The sequence below is a fragment of the Aspergillus pseudoviridinutans genome, assembly GCF_018340605.1.
Source record: "Aspergillus pseudoviridinutans IFM 55266 DNA, scaffold_2, whole genome shotgun sequence".
Taxonomy (NCBI): Eukaryota; Fungi; Ascomycota; class Eurotiomycetes; order Eurotiales; family Aspergillaceae; genus Aspergillus; species Aspergillus pseudoviridinutans.
The window spans coordinates 2,668,920-2,693,856 of record NW_025091282.1 but is presented as its reverse complement, the minus strand read 5'-3'; the positions used below and the strand labels follow the sequence as shown (position 1 = coordinate 2,693,856).

General features: G+C 40.6%; 7 protein-coding genes across 7 annotated transcripts; 1 reads left to right on the top strand and 6 right to left on the bottom strand.

Annotated features, from left to right (window-relative positions):
• Positions 1-476: 476 nt before the first annotated feature.
• Asppvi_002994 (putative MFS monosaccharide transporter) lies at positions 477-2,387 on the bottom strand (the record flags this gene model as incomplete). The annotated part of the gene is made up of 6 exons (XM_043298966.1): positions 477-874; positions 931-1,142; positions 1,223-1,723; positions 1,785-1,978; positions 2,042-2,330; positions 2,380-2,387. 6 exons carry the CDS (start codon positions 2,385-2,387, stop codon positions 477-479), a joined length of 1,602 nt encoding a protein of 533 aa, XP_043154901.1.
• A 3,220-nt stretch (positions 2,388-5,607) lies between these two features.
• On the bottom strand, positions 5,608-7,056 carry Asppvi_002993 (putative mitochondrial carrier protein; the record flags this gene model as incomplete). The annotated part of the gene is made up of 4 exons (XM_043298965.1): positions 5,608-6,466; positions 6,527-6,675; positions 6,787-6,793; positions 6,848-7,056. 4 exons carry the CDS (start codon positions 7,054-7,056, stop codon positions 5,608-5,610), a joined length of 1,224 nt encoding a protein of 407 aa, XP_043154900.1.
• Positions 7,057-7,714: 658 nt separating this feature from the next.
• Positions 7,715-11,134, top strand: spt16 (chromatin-remodeling protein SPT16; the record flags this gene model as incomplete). Its single annotated transcript, XM_043298964.1, has 7 exons — positions 7,715-7,894; positions 7,966-8,050; positions 8,108-8,229; positions 8,295-8,447; positions 8,512-9,943; positions 9,993-10,591; positions 10,646-11,134. 7 exons carry the CDS (start codon positions 7,715-7,717, stop codon positions 11,132-11,134), a joined length of 3,060 nt encoding a protein of 1,019 aa, XP_043154899.1.
• A 410-nt stretch (positions 11,135-11,544) lies between these two features.
• Asppvi_002991 (zinc metalloprotease) lies at positions 11,545-12,168 on the bottom strand (the record flags this gene model as incomplete). Its single annotated transcript, XM_043298963.1, has 1 exon — positions 11,545-12,168. One exon carries the CDS (start codon positions 12,166-12,168, stop codon positions 11,545-11,547), a length of 624 nt encoding a protein of 207 aa, XP_043154898.1.
• A 66-nt stretch (positions 12,169-12,234) lies between these two features.
• Asppvi_002990 (uncharacterized protein) lies at positions 12,235-12,582 on the bottom strand (the record flags this gene model as incomplete). Its single annotated transcript, XM_043298962.1, has 1 exon — positions 12,235-12,582. One exon carries the CDS (start codon positions 12,580-12,582, stop codon positions 12,235-12,237), a length of 348 nt encoding a protein of 115 aa, XP_043154897.1.
• Positions 12,583-13,008: 426 nt separating this feature from the next.
• Positions 13,009-14,504, bottom strand: Asppvi_002989 (CDC50/LEM3 family protein; the record flags this gene model as incomplete). The annotated part of the gene is made up of 6 exons (XM_043298961.1): positions 13,009-13,108; positions 13,161-13,323; positions 13,374-14,079; positions 14,138-14,234; positions 14,294-14,330; positions 14,405-14,504. The coding sequence occupies 6 exons, from the start codon at positions 14,502-14,504 to the stop codon at positions 13,009-13,011; spliced, it is 1,203 nt and encodes a 400-aa protein (XP_043154896.1).
• A 1,083-nt stretch (positions 14,505-15,587) lies between these two features.
• On the bottom strand, positions 15,588-16,721 carry Asppvi_002988 (SWIRM domain-containing protein; the record flags this gene model as incomplete). The annotated part of the gene is made up of 1 exon (XM_043298960.1): positions 15,588-16,721. The coding sequence occupies one exon, from the start codon at positions 16,719-16,721 to the stop codon at positions 15,588-15,590; it is 1,134 nt and encodes a 377-aa protein (XP_043154895.1).
• Positions 16,722-24,937: the final 8,216 nt, after the last annotated feature.

Here is a 24,937-nt window from a genome sequence, read left to right as displayed (position 1 = left end):
AAGAGAAAAAGAGGGATGAATGAAATAAGAAGCCCAGGATCAGACCTCTTCTATCATAACCAGGAACCGGCCCTGACTAGAACAGAATAACCTTCAATTAGTTTTTAACAGATTTTCAAGATCTAATGAAACCCTTCATACATTAGAGAAATCTCAGACCGCTATATCACATGTACATGGACACTGCCGAAGAAGAAGCAGCCCGTGCTGACCTATGTGGTCAAATCCGCGCCGCCTAGTTCTATCCACACAACAACATAGATATACCGAAGCAAGATTGTTCGTTGCCACCAAACCTCTCTACTCCTTGGTAAAGGAGAAGAGAAAGATGAAGTAACGGCGAGACCACAAAACGAAGGAGCAGATATATCGTCAAAAAGCGCAAAAGGTAGAAAAGAAGAGAATTAGTACTATAGAAGCAACGAATTCTCGAAAACGGAGAGGAGCACGAGATAAATATACAATCAAGGACCGTTCTAAGCGTTCTCGTCCTCTTCTTGCCCCAGACGTCTATACTGATTATTTTTCGCTTGCGGTCCCGGTGCTCTGTGGCGACTGACCATATTTGAGATCCAGCCGCCAATACCTTCAGGCCGTCCGCTGCTTTCATTCAAAGGATTAAGCCCTGCAGGTTTAGAATTCTCATGGGCGCTGATGTTAGGTGGATCAATATCTAAACCAGGAATGGCGCTTTCCGTTCCAAACTGACCATACTGCCGTCTGATGTCGAGAGAAGGCACCGGCGAGCCGCCGCTCATAAGCGATCCACGCTCAGCTTGTGTCGCCGGTGTTGGCACAGCAGTCGTCGCATCTCCAAAGAGGACGTTCATGTCTTCCAGACGTACACCGCTCGTTTCGGGGTAGAGGAAGTATACTTGAAAGGTACCATTAGTGAATCATGAAGTGTCGGGTCTGGAATGTGAGGCTCACCAAGTACAAAACTACAAGCACAAAAGAAGGCATGGACAAGGTAAAGACGCCATTTGATCGCAGCCTGAAGGACAGGAGTCACCTCTCCGACGAGCCAGTTGAAAGCCCAGTTCGTAGCTGTGCTAAGACTGGCCCCTTTGGCACGGATGCTCAGGGGCAAGATCTCGGGAGGGTACAGCCAGGGGATAGGGCCCCAGGATGCGCCGAACGAACTAAGTTGCGTTAGTACTGGGTAGAACATTCGATAATTCTGATCATTGAGAAGAGGGAGACGGGCACAAAAGATACTCACGCATTGTAAATCATGACAAAGATAACAGTCAGAGTCGGAGTTGCTGCAACATCGATATAGATGAAGTAAGATATCAGAGACAGAGAAACAATCATTGCAACCGACCCAGAAAGCAAGATCGGTCGCCTTCCCCAGCGGTCCACGAGATACCATGGGGGAACTGTTGAGGCAAGGTACGAGAGCCCATTGATTCCGGTCATCAAAATAGCATCGCGACCCGCCCAGCCCGCTGACTCAAAGACGAGTGGGGCATAATAGGATATCACATTAATACCGTTCAGCTGTGCCAGTGCCTGAGCTGACATTGCGATGAGGACTCGTTTGCGATAACGATTAAACATATCAGTGTAGGATCTTTCGCCTTCCTGCCGTTGCAGAAGGACGTTCATCTTGATTTCTCGGTACTCCTGTCGGGCCTTGTCATTGTGTAAATCCCCCTGCCCATATAGATTGGCAATGACCACCATGCCCTCTTCATCGTGATCATTATCTAACAACCATCTGCCTTTGTATAAGCAATATGCATGGCACGAGGCTTGAATTGCCAGTTTCAGATACTCACCTCGGCGATTCACATATGATGATACTTCCTAGGCCAAGGAGGGTACCCATAATGCATTGGCATAGCAGTGGCAAACGCCACGCATAGTTACTGTCGATGTAACTGCAGAAATAGTCCACCCACACACTAGCCGCGTATCCGCAGATATTACCGGTAAACTCGATACACGCTAGTTTGCCCCTGTTGTGAGGCGGCTATTGATACGTCAGCAGATCGGCCAAAAAAAGGAGAAGTAGAAATCGAGTGATTTCGCATACGGATATCTCTGATTGATAAACTGGTACTATTGTTGACAATGCTCCGACGCCTAGGCCTGCAATGATACGGCCGAGCATCATCATGGGTAGACCAGTTGCGAAGGTCTGGAAAGCGCCACCGATAGAAAACACGATAGAGCCGTAGAGAATGGTCTTCCGCCGTCCTATCAAGTCGCCAATCCGGCCGACGAGTACGGAAGAAATGAATGCACCAACTTCAAGGATGGCGACCACTGTGCCGATCGCAGCCCGCGATGGTTGATTGAAGTAATCCTTGAAGTACCAGCCACTGTATTCATGTTAGTCATTTGTTTCAAAATCGCCATGCCCATCATCACCGAGGCATGGAGGCCTTCTGCCGCAAAGCCGGAGGACGAACGTGATTATACCCGACATAACACCCTGATCATAACCAAAAAGGAAAACACCTAATGATACGAAAACACTGGTAAAGTACCTGTATAAAGGTCAACGAAAGTACTGCAGAGCCAGTGATCAGAGAGCGGGATCTTCTTACAGTAAGGGCTTCCCAACCAAGCCATGTATCTGGGCGGTATGTCTATTGCTTGGAGACATGATGATAGCCAAAGACCGCTCTATCCTGGAAATCCGCCTAGGCGCAGGTGAGGGAATGTCAATGGATATTTTCTCAAGATCGGTCCGACCAGCGGGCAATTGTGCTATGTAGCGCACGCGCTTTTGTCGCTTCAGTCCAGCTCGAGACCCTTCTGCCCTGGTTGTTTCACAATCCAGGGACTTTCGTAGTCGATCTCGAAGAGGCTCTTCTACATCTGCAAGCTGCTCGGCTAGGTCACCTGTGTCGGTCCAAACGGACAATGTAGACTCGACAGTGTGACTAGACGAGTATGAGGAACGTCGACTGCCTTTCTCGCTCGCAGGATCGACACTGACAAAGTGCCCAGAGGATGATTGCAAATGAGCGCTTAGTGACCGCAGAGGTATAGTACTTGAGGTGCGTACAGAAGACTTTGCTGAAGGAATGTTGGCGGTTGTGGTGGGCTGAAAGCGACAGCCCTTCCGCGTTCAAGAGTGGATTCTCGGAGAGAGTTTGAAGTGATCAAAGGTGGACTGGAGATATCAAGCTCTCCAACTCCTCCATGCAGAGTCTGGACAAATTTTTTCCTGAACGTAGTCCAGACAGGTGTTGTAGATTACGATGGCAGCTTTCCGAGGGGTATGAAGACTGGTGCTGCGGGAAGCTGGACGTTTTCTGGCCGAATGATGCAAGGCAACTTGGGGTAGGATGTTGATCCAGACAATCTACGAGACCACGAGAGCAGGTAGCGGAGATGTTGCGGCGAGGAGGTCAGAATCTAGGTATGCTCAAGGGTTAAGCTTGCAATGGATCAGCGATGCGGAGTAGCCAAGTGACGCAGTTGGAGGCTGTTTAGTCAAGAACAAGTGATCAGGCGGAAAACCCAAATAAGGCAACAAAGGCTGGCTTAAGATAGCTAGCTGAGCACATGCAACAGCAGGGTTGTCAAACCTAGACGATGGATTGAATGGATAGAGATGATTATTTGACACCTTGGTATCAAAGATAAATGATTACAGGATGGCACGGAAGAAAAGGATGGATGGCAGTGGGTTGATTGCACGGAGTACACACTTGGGCATTTGCATTCCCCAGAAAGTTGGGGAGAGGTGCTGAAAGTGGAGGCCAGGGAAGAGACCTAGCACACTCAGTCTACTCAGACGGCTAGAGCAGCCTAATCATTGCCCCTGATGCCTTATTGGATGACTGAGTCGTGGGTCATTTATTATTGCGTTTGCAACTTGGCGGACGGGAACGGGAACGGAATGTACCTATGGAGTAAGAACCTCGTCCAGGTAGACTCAAGGTACCTTAGGTAATTACGGAATATGCCCGGCCAAGAGATGAGTATGTACTGTGTAGTAAGTTATCCGCCGTACTATGCATACCTTATCATTTACCCAACAATAATTATTAATAATAAGGTACCGTAGTCACTGCCTTACTACTCCTTACCTGGCTTTACTTCACAAAAGAAAGCCGCCTTAAGATGAATGGCTAAGGTAATTCTCCATACTCCAACTGTAAATTGCCTAGGACGATATCTGTGTGTCCTTTTTAAAGTGGACTATAGGTATAATGCCCCCTACCGTTCCCATACTAAGAAGTTATGAATACGAAAATGGCTGTCGAGGCACCAACAATGAGCCATAATGTATGCGCCTCTTTCATCATACAAAATACTCCGTACACCTCTTATAGGTACCATTGAGAACCAGCCGAACAATCCAATACTTAGCCATTGCATCTGGAATCAAGGCCAGTAACTAAGGTAGATCCCGTTATGGGAAATGAGCCAATGATGGTGGAGATCTCAATTCTTTCCTTAAGGTAAGGTACCTTACTCTATACAACACGGTACCTCCTAGGAGACATATCGGCGGTAATAAGAATGGATTGTACTCTGAAACACCTTGTCGGAGCTTCCAGGCTGAAGGGATATATATGCACCTTGGGACTCCGGAACACATAGTATCAATAGAAAAATGGAAGCTCTGCATGATGGACTTGGCAGCCTGGTTGTCATGATACATTTTGAAGACTGAGCATATGAAAGAACTTCACCAGTAGCCTGAGAAACTACGCAGTAAGGTATACAATGGACTTATTTATCTTGGAATAAGGATCATCAGTCATTGATATTCAATGTTATCTCCGTAGCACTTCTTACCGTCCGTGAGATCCTAAAATCTGCTCAGCTATGCACCAACCATAGGTGTTGCTGACAAGTACGATACTGTGTGCTTTTATTTCATCTGTATGATCAGGGCATCCATTAGGAGAACTGGGCTCTCCAGAGGGTTAAGCCATCTTACAAGGTAACCCCATTGCACGATACAAGTAGGAGGCTATAGGATGTCTGTACATTAATGTAGGATCAACCTAACCTCCATGACAAGAAGAGGCAGGTCTGGCCGTGGTCTCTCTTGTGCCGTCACCAGAGTCTCACCTGTGACCAAAAAATTTTATCAATGGGAGGCTATAACAATAAATAAGGCCTTGTCATTAAAAGCAGGTCAACCTGTCAGGATTCTAGAGTACTTCACCTATATTTCGAGATGGTCTGGCTACACTAAACTACCTGGCAAATGTACTGGCGTGATGTTTACAAAAAGGGTATGCAGTGGGACTGACTCGATTGGGACCATTACGCAAAAGCCACCACGGGCATAGCCTACCTCTCAGCATCTCAGGAGGCAAAGGTCACATAACCTGGCCAGATATGGTAATATTGTCAGCCCAGCGTGAGGCCAGACAATATAGTGCCATGTGAATAGTCATCTGACATCCACTCCATGAATATAGTATAAGGGCCTGAGATAAGACCCGACCTCTCCGTTTACTTGCTCATAAGTTCAGACACAGGCTCGAGGCAAAATGACATGCAGAAACAACGAAAATCGACATCAATGTGCGTCTTCGAATATATTATCGCTAAACATTGGTATCAGAATAAAGCAACGAGGGCCCCTCGTGACAAATTGATACAATCGCTGAGCAGACATTTCTCTCAAGTCAGAAGAATGTCGTAGCCGTCTTTCTGAATGTAGATGGCGTCTGCCAAATTAGCATATTTGCGACGCACAAGTTCGAATATCACCAGCCCAGCACTAGTGCTAGGCACTTGGCGAAGAGCATTTCCTACAAAGCCCTGAAATAACCATTTACGCCAACCACCAGCACGTGCTGCTCTCCTCTTGCAGCGTTTGAATGTTTCTCGATAAGCGGAATAATAGACTTGCATCATCTGCCCTTTCGTGGAGATCAGGTTAGCCTGATGATCAAGATATTCTAGCCGAGAATAGTGAATATTCTGGATAGCACTCAGCGGATGCTGTACTGCCTGCTGCGCAATTGACGCTGCCACACCGGCCAACATCAGGAAGCATGGCTCTAAGCTGTAGTGAGGCTTGATGAGCGGGACCCCACGGTCACTTGATTGAGGGTCTCGCAGACTGTCCAGCTGATGGGTGCGAAGTGACCCGTAAAATCTTGTAATAAAAGAATAATATGCCTGCGACTTTATGTATTCGAAAGTACTGAAGAAAATGGCGTATCCAAATGAGTCGCGCAAAAGTGACAGGCTCCAGCCTGCGAAAATGCCGCGAAGACCAATTTCTTTGAGTTTGTTCCGTCCATAGTGCCACATGCTGCGGTACTGACCTTGGAGCATGTCATTCGTTCGCAAGCGAACCTGGAGAGCGTCTAGAGGCGCAGCTACAACTGACTGTATCGTACCAGCGGCAAAGCCAGCTGCAAATGTATCAACAGGTGATGCAGGAGGGTATATACGCTTGACACTTCGGGAAACGGGTTCATATAGGACGCCAAGGGCCTGGAGATATGACGTATACAGGACAGCGCCAATGCTAACAGCAGATGTTAGGGCCCAATGTGACCGAAGGGAGAAAAGTGCGGACTCAACTCACCCTGCATTTGCCAACATAGGGGGTAAAAGCTGATTGGGGATGAACCGCCAACCATAAGTACGAACGGCATGGACGAGAAGACCGGGTGTCGTTGTATGTAATGACCAACGCTTTGCAGTGGAATGAGGGTTGACAGCTCTTGCGAACGCCTAACAGGAACGTTTCGAGTGGAACATCATTAGCTCATGTTGGGCAGAACGAGTATATGAGTCCTAATAAATTCGGAGAAAAGAAGCCAGGATTTCGACTGGTATACGGACCAAATAACTGGACGTGTGTCAACAAATCTCAGTCTGAGTAGCGAAAGGGAGGAGTGCATACTCAACCCGAGTGCGAAAAAAGGCCTTGACGGGAGCTCTGAAGTAGAAAGCAACCATCTGCGCACTGACTGCACGAACACCAGCTGCCGAAGCACCAGTGGCTGCATCATTCCGAGGATTTCTTCGAGTAGACTTGCTGGATTCTGCGCCAGAGACATTGTCGTCGAAGCGTACTTGATCCCCAAGGGAAATGGTATCCTCAGATGACATTATGCGGATGACTTAGTGCGCCCTTCTCCATCGGGACGTATATGCATTCAGATCACAAGAGTTTGCGGAGAGGATAGTTATCAGTTGCCTATCCAGATATTTTACCAATCCTCGCCTATAGAGAGATAGCGGAAGATGTGAAAATAATCGAAATGAAGGATAAGGTAAGTAGACAAACATTGAGGTTACCTTGGATGTCCTTTCTATGAAAGGAGGTATAGTACCTGGGTAGGCATGATAATAAGTAAAAAGGTCCGGAACATATATCTGTGTATCTTGTAGTGCTGTGAATCTGAAATGCAACTCTCTAGTTCCATAAAAGTAATATATATGTTGGGTATTTTGAATATTATTTATTGTTCTCCGTACCAAGAGTCCAATTGAGAGTTAGCATACCATGCAAATGATGCAAACTGCTCAAACATAGTAAAACGCGTAGCACCAGCCTCGCGTGAGTACTCTTTCAGACTTCACTATTCTCCGTCCTTACATAGTTCTGTGCACCATCACATCCTCGAACTTTTGTGTTCACCATATTCGCGTTACCTAGCTCAGATTAAGGCGATCAGAGAAGCTTGACGAGCCTTGTGCAATTCTAGTTCTTCAGGCAGGCTCAGCACACCCTGCACGACAATCACACTTTCGACGCCATCAGATCATGGCTGAAGAGATTGTGATAGATAAGTCTTTGTTTTTCAATCGGTTGTCAAGCTTCTACGCGGCATGGAGAGCGGACAAACGTTCAAGTCACCCCACATTCGGTGGTGTTGGCTCGATTGCTATCTTGATGGGCAAAACTGACGAGGCGAATACTTTTCAGAAGAATAACGCTATGCATGTATGTTTAATCACTGCCGCTACATTTGGTTTTTTTTGGCGACGCTAACATAATGGTCGGTTGACTGCTAGTTCTGGTTGCTAGGTTATGAGTTTCCAGCCACGCTTCTCGTCTTTACGTTGGAAGCTGTTTATGTTGTGACAACTGCGAAGAAAGGTAAATCTTTACGTCCGAAATACAGGGGCTTTTGCTGAATAAACGGTGTCCACTCAGCCAAGCATCTTGAGCCGCTGAGGGGGGGCAAGATCCCAGTTGAAATACTGGTTACAACAAAGGATCCTGAAGGAAAATTGAGGTCTTTCGAGAAATGCATTGAAGTCATCAGAAGCGCTGGTGTAAGTGCTCTATCAAGTGACATTGCCTTGTCTTGTTACTTGGAACTAATTTCATCGGTATGCAGAATAAAGTCGGTGTTTTACCGAAGGACACAACTGCAGGTCCCTTCGCGGAAGACTGGAAGCGCACTTTTGCGACATTATCTGGCGAAATAGAGGAAGTTGACATTTCGCCGGCTCTGTCGGCTGCCTTTGCAGTGAAAGATACCGACGAGTTGGTGCGTTGAAAAGGAGCTTGCTGTTCGGGAAACCTGGGAAGGACGATTAACTAATATTGTACAGGTGTCCATAAGAAATGCTTCACGAGCTTGCAGTGGCTTGATGTCTGAATACTTTGTGGAGGAAATGTCACGCCTTCTCGACGAAGAAAAGCAAATGACTCATAAGGCTCTTTCCGCGCGGGTCGATGCAAAAATCGACGATGCTAAATTTTTCAACAAGCTGGGCAAACTACCGGCCGAGTTTGATGCTCAACAGATTGACTGGGCCTATGGTCCCGTCATTCAAAGCGGAGGAAAGTATGACCTTAGACTCACAGCAGTGTCTGATAACAGCAATCTCGAACCGGGCATTATTATCGCTGGATTCGGGATACGGTATAAGACCTACAGTTCAATGATTGCACGGACCTACTTAGTGGATCCGAGTAAGTCTCAAGAGACAAACTATGCCTTTCTTCTGGCATTACATGAATCGGTTATGAGAGATGTCCGCGACGGCACAATTGCCAAAGATCTATACAACAAGGCGATCAATCTAATCCGAACGAAGAAACCTGAGCTTGAGTCCCACTTCGTCAAGAGCGTCGGTGCTGGTATCGGAATCGAGCTTCGAGACCCTAACATGCTGCTAAATGGGAAAAACAGCAGAACACTGAAGAGCGGCATGACTCTTTCTATCACAGTGGGACTAACAGACGTCGAAGACCCGGAATTGAAAGGAAGCAAGAGTTCAACTTACTCTATGGTCATCACAGACACCGTTCGTGTGGGAGAAAATGGGCCACATGTGTTCACCAAGGATGCAGGCCTTGACATGGACTCCGTATCATTCTACTTTGGTGACGAAGAGGAACCTCAAAAACCCATCAAGGAGAAAAAGGAAGCGAAATCAGGTGCTATCGCCAGCAGGAACATCACAAGAACGAAGCTTCGAGCGGAACGGCCAACTCAAATAAATGAAGGTGCTGAGGCGCGTCGCCGCGAGCACCAAAAGGAGCTGGCCACTAAAAAGACAAAGGAGGGCCTTGATCGATTTGCTGGAACTACCGGAGACGACAATGGCGTTACGCAGAAAAAATTCAAACGGTTCGAATCGTACAAGAGGGACAATCAATTGCCAACAAAGGTGAGAGACCTCACGGTATATGTTGACCAAAAAGCATCTACAGTAATAGTTCCCATAATGGGTCGACCAGTCCCGTTCCATATCAACACAATCAAGAATGCAAGTAAAAGCGACGAAGGCGAATATGCGTACCTCCGCATCAATTTTCTTTCCCCGGGCCAGGGAGTTGGAAGGAAGGATGACCAGCCTTTCGAGGATCTGTCGGCACATTTTCTACGAAATCTTACTCTTCGTTCTAAGGACAACGAGAGGCTAGCTCAAGTTGCCCAGGATATCACTGAATTGAGGAAAAATGCTTTGAGGCGGGAGCAAGAAAAGAAGGAGATGGAAGATGTTGTAGAGCAAGACAAGCTCATTGAGATCCGAAGTACGTCCTTGCACCACCCAACCCAGTTGCCAATGCTAATCACTCATAGACCGCCGCCCTGTAAAGTTACCTGACGTCTACCTTCGACCTCCTTTGGATGGGAAGCGCGTTCCGGGTGAGGTCGAGATACATCAGAACGGTCTTCGATACATGTCTCCGTTCCGGAATGAACACGTCGACGTGCTCTTCAGCAACGTCAAACATTTATTCTTCCAGCCGTGTGCTCACGAGCTGATTGTCCTCATTCACGTCCATCTCAAAACGCCTATCATGATTGGGAAGAGGAAAACGAGAGATGTGCAATTTTACCGAGAGGCCACCGAGATGCAATTTGACGAGACTGGCAATCGCAGACGCAAACATCGCTATGGAGATGAAGAGGAATTCGAAGCTGAACAAGAGGAAAGGCGACGCAGAGCAGCATTGGACAGAGAATTTAAGGCCTTCGCTGAGAAGATAGCTGATGCCGGGAAAGACGAGGGCGTTGATGTCGACATACCATTCCGAGAGATCGGTTTCACTGGCGTCCCCAACCGCTCCAATGTTCTGATACAACCAACCACTGACGCCCTTGTGCAATTGACGGAACCCCCCTTCCTAGTCATCACCCTGAATGAGATTGAGATTGCCCATCTCGAGAGAGTGCAGGTAAGGTGCTACTACTGCTATGGTTAATGTTATTGTTTGCTGATGATTTTGTAGTTTGGTCTCAAAAACTTTGACCTAGTCTTTGTTTTCAAGGACTTCCACAGGGCCCCTGTTCATATAAACACGATCCCGGTGGAGTCCTTGGAAGGCGTGAAAGACTGGCTGGATTCCGTCGATATTGCTTTCACTGAGGGACCTCTAAACCTCAACTGGACAACCATCATGAAAACGGTTGTGAGTGATCCTTACGGTTTCTTTGCGGATGGAGGTTGGTCCTTCTTAGCCGCAGAGTCCGATTCAGAGGACGGATCGGAAGAGGAGGAGGAGTCTGCATTTGAGCTCTCCGAGTCGGAATTGGCGGCGGCAGACGAGAGTTCCGAGGACGATAGCGAATTTGACGACGATGCTAGCGCTGAGGCAAGTGATTTCAGCGCAGAAGAAGAGAGTGGTGAAGATTGGGATGAACTCGAAAGGAAAGCTAAGAAGAAGGACAGGGAAGGCGGTTTGGATGATGATGAACATGGCAAGAAGCGAAAACGGTAGTATGCTTTATGTGACTTCTTCTCTAATACTTTTGAGTTTCGTCGATTGGACTTCCATCGACTACTCTTTCATCTCGATTACCTTCGATGATAATGGTCATGGTATTTGCTCAACGGAATCTTACGAATAGGGCTATCGGCCTTGCTTTGACAGTGGATATGGGTAGAGAAATAAGGGCTAATCTCGTTCTCAACTAGCTCTAGTTACAGTATCTTGCGCTGGGTAACCATGGGCTTCGACAGCAAATTTGAATGATCATGAGAGATCCCCTAGTTGAAAGGGCGATAACATGGAAATGTAACATTGTAAGATTTCGCATGTTGGTCAGAGTGCGATGTCTCCAAGGACTGTTTACAAACAATATTGCGCACCAGAAAATAGATAATCAGAAATTTGTCCCTGGCCAGATGTTATTTTCCTTTTCTCATGGAGAACCACATGTCTCGCATTCTCTTCAGCTGATTCGATGTAAAGGAAGCATAGCAGTCATCGGATGAATAGTCCATGAAATTATGTATGGCGTCAAAGCCAGGGCTATCCGGGCATGAATCCTTCTGAAAAGGGCACCCGTCAGTGGGCACCGACTGCTGCGGTGTGTCCGCAATGTAATCACCAGCATTTTCTTTCGAACACGACTCCCCTTCAAAAGTATGTAAGAGACCATTCCAGTGGCCAATTTCGTGTATTGCAGTACCACCCCGATTGTAATGAGTTATGGGGCCACCGGGCATAGTCTTAGCCAGCACATTGCAGCCATCTTTGGAATAGCTGACTTGAGGGCTGCTGGCATTAATGCTTGGATCCGGAAGAGTGCAGAAACCAAGGACGCTAGGGGAGGCAGAGTCCGAATTATATGCCTGACGATTGTCCCCTTCAGAGGTCCATCTCGGAAAGTCTGTTGTGGAGGGCGGCTGTAGATCGGTCTGAAAGTAGACATTTAACGTGCTGTAACCTCCCTTGCGAAGTGCTTTCTTCATTGCCGAGTCATCCCCATTGCGCGCCCAAGTTTTATTAACATGACGCGTGACGCCCATTAACCGATAAGATATTGCAGCGTTTTCATAGGCTTTTTGCAAAGACTGTAACTTCGAGATTGTCAACTAGCTGAAGAGTAATCGCGACGCGGCCGTCTCCGATAAATGTAAACTGACCTGAAGCGTGACCATCTCGTCTGTTACTAAATCTGCATCAGTTTCGCCACTCACTATGTGAAACCACGTCTCTATCTCAATGGGCTCCAAGGCTCTTCGCATGTCGTAAGGTATCCTATCCGGATGGGATTCGAACGCGCCCAGTCTCTCATGTTCGGCCCTCAATGCAGCATCTGGACCACCAGTGGCACACAGAGAACGGCCCTGTAAAGCCGTCGCATGACACCGCGTTCGGCGGTTCGACATGAGACTTATAATAAGCAAGATATAAATGCGGGAAATGGAAGGCAATATCATGTTGAAGGAAACTTGTCGCCGAGCATCTTGGCTTCAACCTCTGAAGGCTGTCTGGAATTTATAAAGTACATCTTGTTGCTATTGGAAACTGGAATGTTTGGTGTCGATTACCCCAAGACAGGAATGTCAGCTCTGACAGGAAGTGCCTGATAAGGGACAAGTGGAGAAACTCCAGCCTGAATTGTGCGCATTCTCAAAATTGTTATATTCACCAATGGAGGAATCATGCCTATTCGGGAAACAGTCTCAGAATCAACATCTTGTAAAAGGAAGATTACCACATACTGTAATGTTTAGAGCAATAGCAGTGAAATTCGTCCCGATAACCATGTGAACACCATGAAAAGCAGTAATGGCAGAAGCAAAGAAAAGGTACACACAATATCGTAACGCACTGAAAGGGGCAATTTGCGGGTTGAGCCCGTATCAATGGGCATGCGGTCCAAATCTGTCATTCCTGCCCGTAGCAATGATTGTGCTTTCCTGTTCGTTATTCCAGGTCAAGTAAGTGTGATCGCCGAGTTTCCTACCCACAGTAAGCTTCAGTAGTTGTTGAGCAGGGGATCAATAACACATACCTTGGTCGTACTAGGTGGGCAAGGGTAAATAGAGCCCCAAGAAGGACGCAAATACCGCCAACGACGACATAAGCTATACCCATGAAAGGATTTTGTCCCCCAATGACAGTTCTGGTGGAGATGAGAATTGACTTGGTGCCACCATACTCAGTGACAGGAAACCCTAGAGTCCAATTAGCCAGCGGTAAGGTATATTGCATAGCGCGGACGAACGATCTTCAATATCCAGGCGATAAGAGCCAGCTTTCATAGACACGTTGTCATTTCTGCGGGACAGTTTGCTGAAAGCCGGTAGAGCAGCGGTCCTCATCCACACCATGAAGTCTTCATCCTCGTGAAGGTCGGGTATACCGTCAATATACCCGTTTGGGTAACGGTCGTGCCAATTCGGTGGTGGCACAACCTCCCATGGTTTGTATTGTGTGGTTTTAATAAGTTCCTTATCACTATCCCAGGCGATGCCCTTGTTAGTCATGAAGTACACCGTTGGGTTCAAGTCACTGAGGAGTTCAGGGCTGTGTATTGTGTCATTGAATTGGGAGTTCGCAATGAGTCCGCACGGGTAATAAGCCTTTCCAGTAGGATCGAGTTTAAGGGGATCACATGAGCCACCATCGATGGTCTTATTGTCAACAGCTTTGCCTTTCAACTGATCTATATCCAGTGACTTCACGTATCGCCGATGGTTCTGGTAAAAGTTGGTAAGACGATAGTACAGAAATACGGGAGGCCCTAAATCGTCCGGTACTTCGAAACTCAGTCGACAAATGGTAGTCCCGTTCTCTATACGACGCTCCCATGTCGGGGTAGACTGTCCAGTCGAAGACTTGAACGATGACTTAACACGGTCTGCAATCGAGACAGGGTAAGAAGGGGCCTTTTCCGCGCATTCTGAATAATCTATAGATATCTCTTGGACCTTATCATTGCGCTGTCAGATGCAATGCTCATGAATATTTTGAATCCGCAATACATACTTGGGAGCTTGCCCATAAGAGAAGGCCACCGATCGGTGCAAATATGACGCCGAATACAAAGAAGATGGGCAGAACGCTTCGCGGCGTGAGAATTGGTCTATGGTGTCGAAGGGTTAGCAAATTTAAGTATAATCGACAATATAGGATAGATCTTACTGCCAGGCTTTTAAGCGCTGTTGTCTGAAAGCAGTGTCTGTTGTTGGGCTGTGAGTATTGAGGACAAGAGGTATCCATGAAGATTTCTTAATGACCGAGGGGGCAACATACTAGCAGGTCTCCTAGACTTTGACTTCTTATCGCTGTCAGTCTGCCCCCCACGCGCCTGATCTTTGAGAGACCCTGTTTGGGGGGTTTCCACATTAGACATATCGATATAATGAATTTCTAAATGAATTTCAATGGGGATTGAATGTGAAGAGGTTCTGGTCGGTCTAAACCGTTAAGAGTTGTTCAGTGGTTAGTTAGATAAGAAAGTAATACTAATAAGGAAGTAAAGGGACCATTCGGGTGGCGTCCTCGAATCATATGTTATGATACTTTCCATGGACTCGAATGCCTACCTTAGTGTCTTCCACTTCTACTCTAGATTCTCTGAACATCTGACTTACATACTACTGGACGACTACCTTAAAATGCAACTACTTAAGGTTATTTCAGATCTTTGTCTGGGATTTTATGTATTAACCTCAGGGGCAGCTCATAGGTTCCAAAGACCGTATTACTATGGTTGGAATCTATTACACTAGTCCAGCCAGGTTGATGGACGGTGTAAATCTCAATCTATGTCCATTTAGAAACTCTATAGGAAAATTATCGATTGATATCCTATAGATTGATCTGTGACCTGTCAGTAGTTTCCGCATTAATCAAGTACACCTTTGCAGGCTAACTTCTGGCAACTTGCGCAGGCTATAACTGAATACTGAAACTATTAATAGAAAATCATACCTCCAGTAAAACCCTATAACAGATAATCTCGACGAGACATGCTGGCAGCCTTTTAAGGTAGGACCGTAGGTTGACAGTCAAATAACAGCCTGTCGAAAATCAAGCATGCTGGGATTGCCGAAAGAGAGCGCCTTAACCAAGCTGTACCAAAGTTACGGATTATTAGCTAGTCGGAAAGTAAAAAAGGAATCAGCAAATGACATATGTGGAGACTTTCTATCTGAACTTAGAACTGATAAGGGATTAAATGTACAGTCCAGCCGTGCAGCCCTCATAAAGCAAAGAGTCAAGATGCAGAAAGAGGCTACATTCTGATCTGGAAGAGAAAGAACTTGCCCCATTTCAAGCAGACTGAAGTACAGCAGGGGCTATAATCATCGATGAGCTATTAAGTAACCAGGTCCAAGTCCAACTCCCACAGAATAAAGCTAAAACTAACACTAATGACAACATAGCAAGGTATGAGTATTCTCGACCAATAAAAAACCACCAATTGCTAAGGTCACTCTAAATACTGTTGAAAGTGTTCCGAATCGAACCAGCCGACACGATCATAAGCAGTCCACAACTTGCTCGCTTTGTTGACATCAATCTTGCACGCTTGTTGGGCATCTGTTTTGCGGAACTCTTTGCCAATCCTTAAAGCTCTCACACGAGCCTCGAAAATGCGGCGTTTGCTGCATAAGTATGTTGCGCATGTGAGCCTCAAAGTGGAGGCAAGGCTGAGCTCAGCCGGGCTCAAAAGGTGCCGGTCTGGATCCTGGCTAAGATCTAACATCTGTCCTTTCCAGTCTGCCTTCAATGCCTTTGCATTGCCTCCAAGTGTTTCTGGTGAGGGTGAGAAATCTTTGATGGAAGCATAATCTGTGTCATCCCGATTTGTTCCTATGGCCCTGGGAGGCCTAGTACTCGTCTGAGCAGGTAAGTCAAAGGATTCATGCGCCTTTTGTTGCGGCGTGGATTTGGGGGAACGCTTGGCCCGCGGTGTTCGCTGTGCGCGAGGCTGCGTGGTAACCGCCCGTTTGCTCGGTGCAGGCGCAATCTTCTTTAATTTTGCATCTAAAATTTTAGGTCGGCGACGATTCATCATGAACAATTGACGCTCAAGTGTTTCACGTTCCTCCTTTGCCCAGGCAGCAGGATTCCGGTTATACTGGGCAGAAACGACTGGCACACAGGACAGCGCTAAGAGATACTCATCACGTGTTGGCTTATTCACTTTGTTATCAAATCTTGCCATGTGAGAATCGATATGTTGTTCCATTAGAACCTCTGCTGGGGCCGGCAGAATTTGCCCAAACAAGGGCTCATCAGTGGCAACATCTGTCAAAGAATCGTGATGAGGGAACAGGACAGGATCTCTCGAGGAACCGAGCGCGACATCTCGCTCGATTTCCTCTGAGACATCCGATTTTCTTTTCTTATTTCCGGTGTACGGGGTGACGGGCGGCGATGGCAAATCCATTTCTGATTGCGTTCGCTTCCGTTCGCTAGAAATGGGGGGAAGTTTCATGCCATGGACAAACGAGCAATAATCCTGTGACGTCGAGTAAGGTGACAAAGAGGTATTGAAATTCTCGAACGGTTTAGATTCAGGAGGTGACATGAGACTGGAAACAGACGGTAGGCGACTCATGGTGAGGTTATGATTTTGGTCCAACGCCGTTGGGGGTGTATACGGGTTCATTCTAATGATAAAGATGGGACTCAGGAGAGCAAAAACGAGCTGGGTTGGAACGGGAAGTGAAGAATAGTGATATTAGATATGACTTTAGGTTTGTTGGAGATATAATGCCTTGAAAGGCAATTGATGATGAAGGCTGATGCGAGAGTGTTAGTAGAAGTCAATAGAAAGGTGACCGTCAACCTAATGTTGGCAAAACACACGTGAAAGGTGATTTGTCAGGGCCGCTTCCTTTGTCTAAGGTGGCAATGGACAGATATGACTCAGATAGCAATAAAACTCCCAGCCACTGGGTACTTGACAGTCAGTTCTCCCTTATTATGACTGGGAATCTKATGGCTCGATGGTGTATGGAGGGGGAGAATGGGGGTAGTGATGAGCCTTGTTGACAAATGATTTGATAGTCTTTAGGTCTTTCCAACCGGACCTTAAGATAGATCTGACTATGAGTCAGTGCGGCGATGGCTTAGATTTAGCTTGTCAGTAGATAGTATCACAGGGCAGTAATAAATATGAATGCGGGGGTGCGCAGTGATCCAGTCAGGTGTTACTCTGGATATAGTGTATGCTGACATCAAATGAGCAGGTTTCGGGGGGCGAAAGATGTAAGAATACTAGAGGCATGGATATAGAGAAGAGGTGAACTATCAAGCTAAAAGTGTTGAAATCTAAATACTCTCTTGTCTTGTTATTATGAAGGTACTAGGTATCATTGGAGATTTTAGGCATCAACAGGAACTAGAACAGTTCCTATGACTACCTTACCTTAGAAAGTGGTGGGGTGGAATGATCAATGAAATATGCCACATGACGACAGGTTGTGGGACATTGATGCCATCCTTCATTATTATTGGCTGGAATAAAAGATGGATTACCCCAAAGTTTACCTAGGTACTGTCATCTGTACACAGTAGAGTATGGAGTAAGATATGGGCTATGCTTTCTATCCGCAGGCCACAGGCCAACACCTTAGATAATACAGCATGAATACTATAGTGGTTATGTACCTCTCTATATCAAGGCTACCGAGTTCAGTCCACTACAGGCTAGAAGCTGTTCAATGCAATCTGAGTACACCATAGGGTTGGACTGTAAGGAACTCACTCAGAGTATCATGAGATAGTCATGTGATCCCACCTGTTCAGCCACCTCTTACCTGGCAAACAGTAATGCAGCACATGATGTACTATGTAGTTTCTATTTTTCTAAGTTATAGGTTGAAATAACATCATATATCTCTACCTATTTCTATTACAACCTGTTAATCAAAATAAAATAGGAGGGTCTGAGTGATATACAGTGAAAAGGGCCTATAGCCCTATGTACTAGACTCTAGAGTTATATTCAGTCTAAATTCAGGGCCTTAGCAGGTTCTGTTATAGTCATATCATGTGACTCCCCATTATATTACAACTCCATAGCTGATTAGACTAAGAATTAATATTTTTAATAATAATCATCTTTCCCCATGCAGTCAGTACAGCCATCAGCCCATCACCACTAGTTATACTGTAACTACCATCACCTTATCAGTGTCATAGTCATATCATGTGACACTGCATTAGATTTATAACCCTATACTTAGAGAAAGTATTAAAGGAATAATCTACTGTCTACATTCTACCCCTTAGAATGTGACCATTCACCATTATGATGTGATAAATAGTTATACTATTATATATATGGCTTTTGTAGGTCTATAGAAGTATGTAGAGATATCTATGTTGAGGGCTATGGCAGACCATAATGCCAGAGTATACAGCCAATGCGTAGCGGCACTCACTGATTTCAGCCCTGGACCCCTGGCCGAAACGGGCCCATGAGGGAATCTACGGGGGAATATTCCTATGTGGAATCTACGAGGGAATCTACGGAGTACGGGGGGTTCAGCATAGCCATAGCCTAGGTGGCTAAAATATGTATGTACGCTGGCGGTGCTAGTCTGCAAAGATGGCAGCTGGTTAGATAGTCGCCGCTCGTGGACCCTCCGGCATGGCCCAGCCCAGTGGTGAAATGGAGTAAGGACTAAGGAATAAATCAATCAATCAACACAGGCAATGCTGATAGCACAGAGGGTTTCAACCTACTAGACCACAGTGTGATACACTATAGATATCTCTGCAGATTGCTAAGTATTCTGCAACTTAGTGATCAGTTCTCCTTGCTTGGGCAGTAACCAACGGTACCAACCCTTCCACCTAATTTCAGGGTTGCCTCCTAGGGTAACCCTACCACAGTACCACCTTAGTGTAAGGAGCTATCTTAGTATAAGCCTGTTTTCCTATGTAAACCCCTAATAGGTATTTTATATATAGATATCTTGATACTGTGTCTATGGGCCTAAATACTTGTAAAACTTAGTATATACTGGGATAATCACTCATCACAGTAGGGAAGGGCGAAGGGGCCTCAGCCTCCTATAGTCCTATATATATCATAATATCTTACTATTATTGGGAGGTTCTAAATCCCCCTTTTATATTTTAACCTAAACTATAAGGAATGTGGAGGTCTAAAATACTTATATATAGTTAATAATAACTACTAGATATTATTATATCTCTTACAAATATTATTAAAATTATATATATACCTTTAATATTATATCCTCCCCTATCTAGATTAAACTATATCTATAGAGTTCTTAATTAGTAATTATCTATAGAACTTAGTTAGCACCTATTAATATAGCCCAGATTTAACTATTATTAAAATATTAAATTATCTAGTTTAGTATTTAGATACTATTATTTCTTTATTAACTATCTATAGAATTAACTAAGTTATTCTTTATACTCTTATTTTAAAAATTAAAATAGTATTATAGTAGTAGCTTAGTGCATCCTCTATTTAATATATAAGAGATATAACTAGATTAATTTACTTGTAAGTTACCTAAGTAATTAATAAGTACTAAGTAGTATATAAAAAATTATAATAAATATTACTATTTATAAGTATATATAAAGTGAATTAATAAATATAGACTATATAGTATTAACTAATAAACATAGATAAATAAATAAGTATTTAATACTAGTATATAGTACCTAGGTATAAATACTCCTAACTTTTTACTTAATATATAATATTATTATAACTTATATTCTACTATTAAGTCCTTTTAATAAAACTCATTATCTAAATAGATACCCTTTTATTAGTATTATCTATTTCTAATTATATTATAGTTTTCTATTCCCTTCTCTATATCTTTTCTAGTAAATTTATTATAATACTAAATACCCCTAAATATACTAGTACTATTAAGATTACTAATAATAAAGTTAGAAAAGCTTTAATAACTTCTTAAAAGTCTTAACATTACTCTCTTAGATCCTATTTATAATATAGACTAGTTAATAAAGAATAGTAAGGTATAAATAAAAGAATTAAAATTATCAAGTAATTATAATATATTTCTTCTCTAATATTATAGAATAGAGATAGATATTATAATATATTTCTTCTCTAATATTATAGAATAGAGATAGATATTATAATATATTTCTTCTCTAATATTATAGAATAGAGATAGATATTCCTTATAAGTAATATAAAAATAGTAAGGGAGTTTTTTAATTATATATTATAATATCTAAAGTTATTAATTTAATAAGAAATATTATTCTTTATATACTAGTATCTATATAAATTATATCTAGTATAATAATTTTAGATTATACTAGGATATAAAAGCTAGATTTAGATATATATTTTTCTATTCTCTATCGTTATTATTATTTTATCCTTTTTCTAACTAATATAGTTTCTTTCTTAAATAAGGTAGATTATAAACCTTAGATAATAATAGCTTAGTTATTTAAGATTAGCTAGCTTAGAATAATAATAACCTTCTAATGTCTATATCTAAAGATTATTATTCTTATTTAAGTACTTTTATAAAATAAATTATTTTTATTATTACTATCTCTAGTAAGACCTCTCCTTATCTCTAGTTTAGTAAAATTATATTAATCTATCTTTCTTCTCTTCTAAAGTAGATACTTTTTTTATTAAAGATTAGTAATTCTATACTTCTTATCTTTAAAGGATAACTAGCATAAGACTTTTAATTTTTTTAATTTTAATTTATAGCTTTATAGATTCTTTTAGGCTAATAAATTTAGTATAATTTATTTTTTTTTATATTATATTAAGGATACCCTCTCTAAAGCCTTTCTAGTTTTACTTTTTACTAAAGAAAAAAAATAAGCTATTTCTACTTTAGCTAAAGTTACTTTATATAAAAGTATTTTTTTTAAAAAAAATGCTTTTTTAAATAATTTATTATATAAGAAGCTTTTTAGTCTCTTAATAATCTCTATTCTATTTACTAGAATCTAAAGATATTTATTAAATTTATTAGAATTAGATTAATATTTTAAGGTAAAGAAGGCTAAAGAAAAATATTATATATATAAAAAGGCTAACTATCTTAAGGCTCTTAAAAAATCTAGGGTTATTAAAGAAGAGAAGAACTCTAAGAATAAATATTAAAAAAGTCCTACTAAGTCTATAAATAATAAGAATAAAGGAGGATAGTCTTAATAATCTTTAAAACTAAGATAAAGATTTAAGATAGTTAAATATAACTCCTATTAAAGTTACTAATAAAGTTAAGAAAGTCTAGATAGTCTCTCTAGTGGCATAGCTAGTATATGGATGCTAGTATTGCAAGGGTGGTATGGTTGTAGTGGCTGATGCTGTATTTTGGAAGATGATAGTTGATTCTCTATAACTAAGTGATGAGGTAAAGATGATTATAAAGTAAATATTAAATATCATATGACTGCAAAGCAAGAGTCTGATAAGTTAGATATATAATAGTATCCTACTGTAATAAAGAAAAAAGAGAAAAAGAAAAAATATTAGTATAAAATAAAGTAACTAGATATAGACTACTTAAAAAACATAGGATAAGTAGTAGTATGTGCCTTAAGATCCTTAAGTATTTTAAGAATTAGGTTATATATCTTTATAGGTATTAACCTAGTTAGTGTTTGATAGTTATTAGATTAAGAGTATGTACTATAGGCTTTAAGAGATTAAAATACTATCTTTCTAGATATTTTAGGGTAATATTAGCTTATAATATAAAAAAAGAATCCTTAATATAGATAGATACTTTAGTAAGAGTTACTTAGAGAGTATATATAGGCTATTCTTATAGATTTTTATTAAAATCCTTATTATTTATTATAAGATTATTTATAATAAGGAGACTAGCTATAGAGACTACTTAGTAGTATTAGTTAGGATATTAGATAGTATCTAATAGACTAAAAGAATATTATCTATTCTCTTTAGCTTAGTTTTAGCCTAGTTTATATATTAGTAAGTAACCTAGTTACTATATAATATAAGATTATTAGATAGATACTATTTATATATATCTTCCTTATTACCTAAGTCTATAAAGTTAAGTAATCTTTTTTAGTCTATAATTAGCTTAATATTCTTAATAATAGTAATATTAATATTTACTAATATTAGCTTTATACTTACTTTCCTATTTTTTAATCTAGTCTAGAATTATACTCTCTTATTCTATCTATTACTATAGGTAAATAGGATAATTATCTAGTAGCTAAAGATTACTAGTATAAAAGATCTTAAACTATTACTATCTACTTTATTTTCCTTCTTTATCTAGTTATTAATGGCTTTAATTATCTTTATATCTATACTCTATTTAAAGATATTATATTTCTATATTCTTCTTTTATAATAGTATATTACTATCTTTATATTATAGATATATAATATATTAGTAAATAAATATTTAAGCTTAAGAAAATACTCTTTTATAACCTTAAGCTAGTAAATCTTATTCTACTAATTAAAGAGTATATAATAATTTACTATATTAATTATTTATCTTACTAAGTTATAATACTTATAATAGGGCTTACTTACCTTAGATTTTATAAATAGAGGTATATAAATAAAATAAATAAAATAGTTCCTCTTAGTAGATAAGAAAAATAAATAAGGTTAATCTATAATAAAGCTAATATAAGGTATTAGTATATCTAGGATTTTAAACTTTAGGATAATAGGGGGCAGATTATTAATAGAGAGTATTATAAGATCTACTATAAATCTATTTATTAATATTATAGGGATTAGTATAAATAAGATATAAGTAATATTCTATACTAATATCTAAGCTTACTAAATTAGATTCTATTTTTTAGCTTTTTTAGCTGCTTTTTAGTCTACCTAGTTTTTTTAGTATTATTATCTAACTACTTATTTTTTAGCCCTGTTATCTACTTTTAGGTCTACTATTTTATTATTATTTTTAGCTTTAGTAACTTTACTACTTTTATTTTAACTCTTATGGGCTGCCCATGCCTCATCGCCAGTCGCGCGCACTTGGTGGTGCCAGCACCGCTGGCGTCGATACTCAGCGTCAATTTCTAACTCTTTGACACTTTTCAGGTAAGCGCTCAGGACAGCATTCACAATCTGACCCGTCGGAAGAGCGACCATACACTCAACGAGCGCAGAGCAACGCGCATTTCTCGGGCCCGAAGCCTTCTAGCAGAGTCAGATTAATGCTCCTTCGGAGATTTTCAAAAGGTGGGAGCAGCAACCGCGGGCATCTGGTGTCCACACCTTAACGGGTACAAATTCCCACGACGAAGGATTGAATTATACTGTTCGCCTTGTCCCTAGAGCATAAAGAGTTCTTATATTCTAAAATCTTTAAATTATAAGCTTTTCTAATTTAGCTATATATTAAGCCTCTATTTCCTATTATAATTTATTTAGAAGAGAAGAAATTAATTTATCTAGATCTTTATTTCTATTTAACTATTTATTAAGGCGTTGCTTAATTAATTAATTATTAATATTTTAGTTATCTTATAAGAGATTATTATAATTAAAGTCTAATATATCCTTATCTAATATATTTTTATTATATTTTCTAATAAGTTAATCTAGGATAAGATCTTTAAGGATTATTTATAAAGGATTTAGCTTTTTTGATAGTAATACTTTATTAAAGTCTAATTCAGGTTCCTATTCTAAACAGGTCTATAATCTCTTTCTTATCTATACTAGAAGGAAATCCTAATCTTATTAAATTAAATTATAGGGTCCTCTAGTTTATAATCTCTCTCTTATCTTAGATAAAAGAAGAATCTAATCTAGCTTTATTAAACTATAAATAGATTTAGGAGATATCCTTACTAATAAAGCTAGATTATTTCTCTATTATATAAATACTTATTAGGGAAATATAGTAGGAGATAATTTAATAATTTTATCTAATAAGAACTTAGATAGTTTAATATAAGATAGTACTGCTAGATAGATTTACTAATAATATATTAGACATAAGAGAATAAAGTTAAGGTAGGTAGATAATTAAAGAGAATTAAAGAAGTTTAAGAAGGAGGAAAATAGTAGCAGATATATATATTTATATCTTTATTAAGTAAATATACTAAATAGTTATAGTAAATAGTAGAATAGATAAATAGTAAATAGTAGAATAGTTAAATAATAAAGAAATTAATAAAATTAATAACTCTTAATAGGAACTTATTAAGAAGAATAGTATATAGTTATTAGTAAATAGAAATTAATAATATAGTATAAAGAAATTATATAATATAGCTATAAAGTAGCAAAAATATAGTATAAAGAAGAAATATAAATATAATTAAAGATAAAGATAAGATAGTATTACTAGATACTTACTTTAAATTCTTTAATAAGCTTTTAAGTATTATCTAACTAGTCTACTAGTAACTATTAATTCTATTTATTATTATAACCCTTTTATTATATAAGATATTATATTATCTTTATTTTTCTTTTACCTTTAGCTAGTAGTTTATATTTAGTAATAATCTTCTCTATCTTATAAGATTAGTATTTATTAGTATCTTCTTTAATATTAATAGGGCCAGACTATTCTAGTTTATAGTTAAATAGGTTATTATAATTATATTTCTTAAGATAAGTAATAAAGATAATAAAATATAATCTTTAGTCCTTTAGAAAATCTAATTTATATATAAGTAGATCTATATAGTCTAAAACTTTAAAGAGATCTATATATTAATTTTCTAATTTATAGTCTAGAATTAACTATATAATATAGCTAGTATAAAGCTTTAATAGTATTTTATTATCTTTACTAAAGGTAA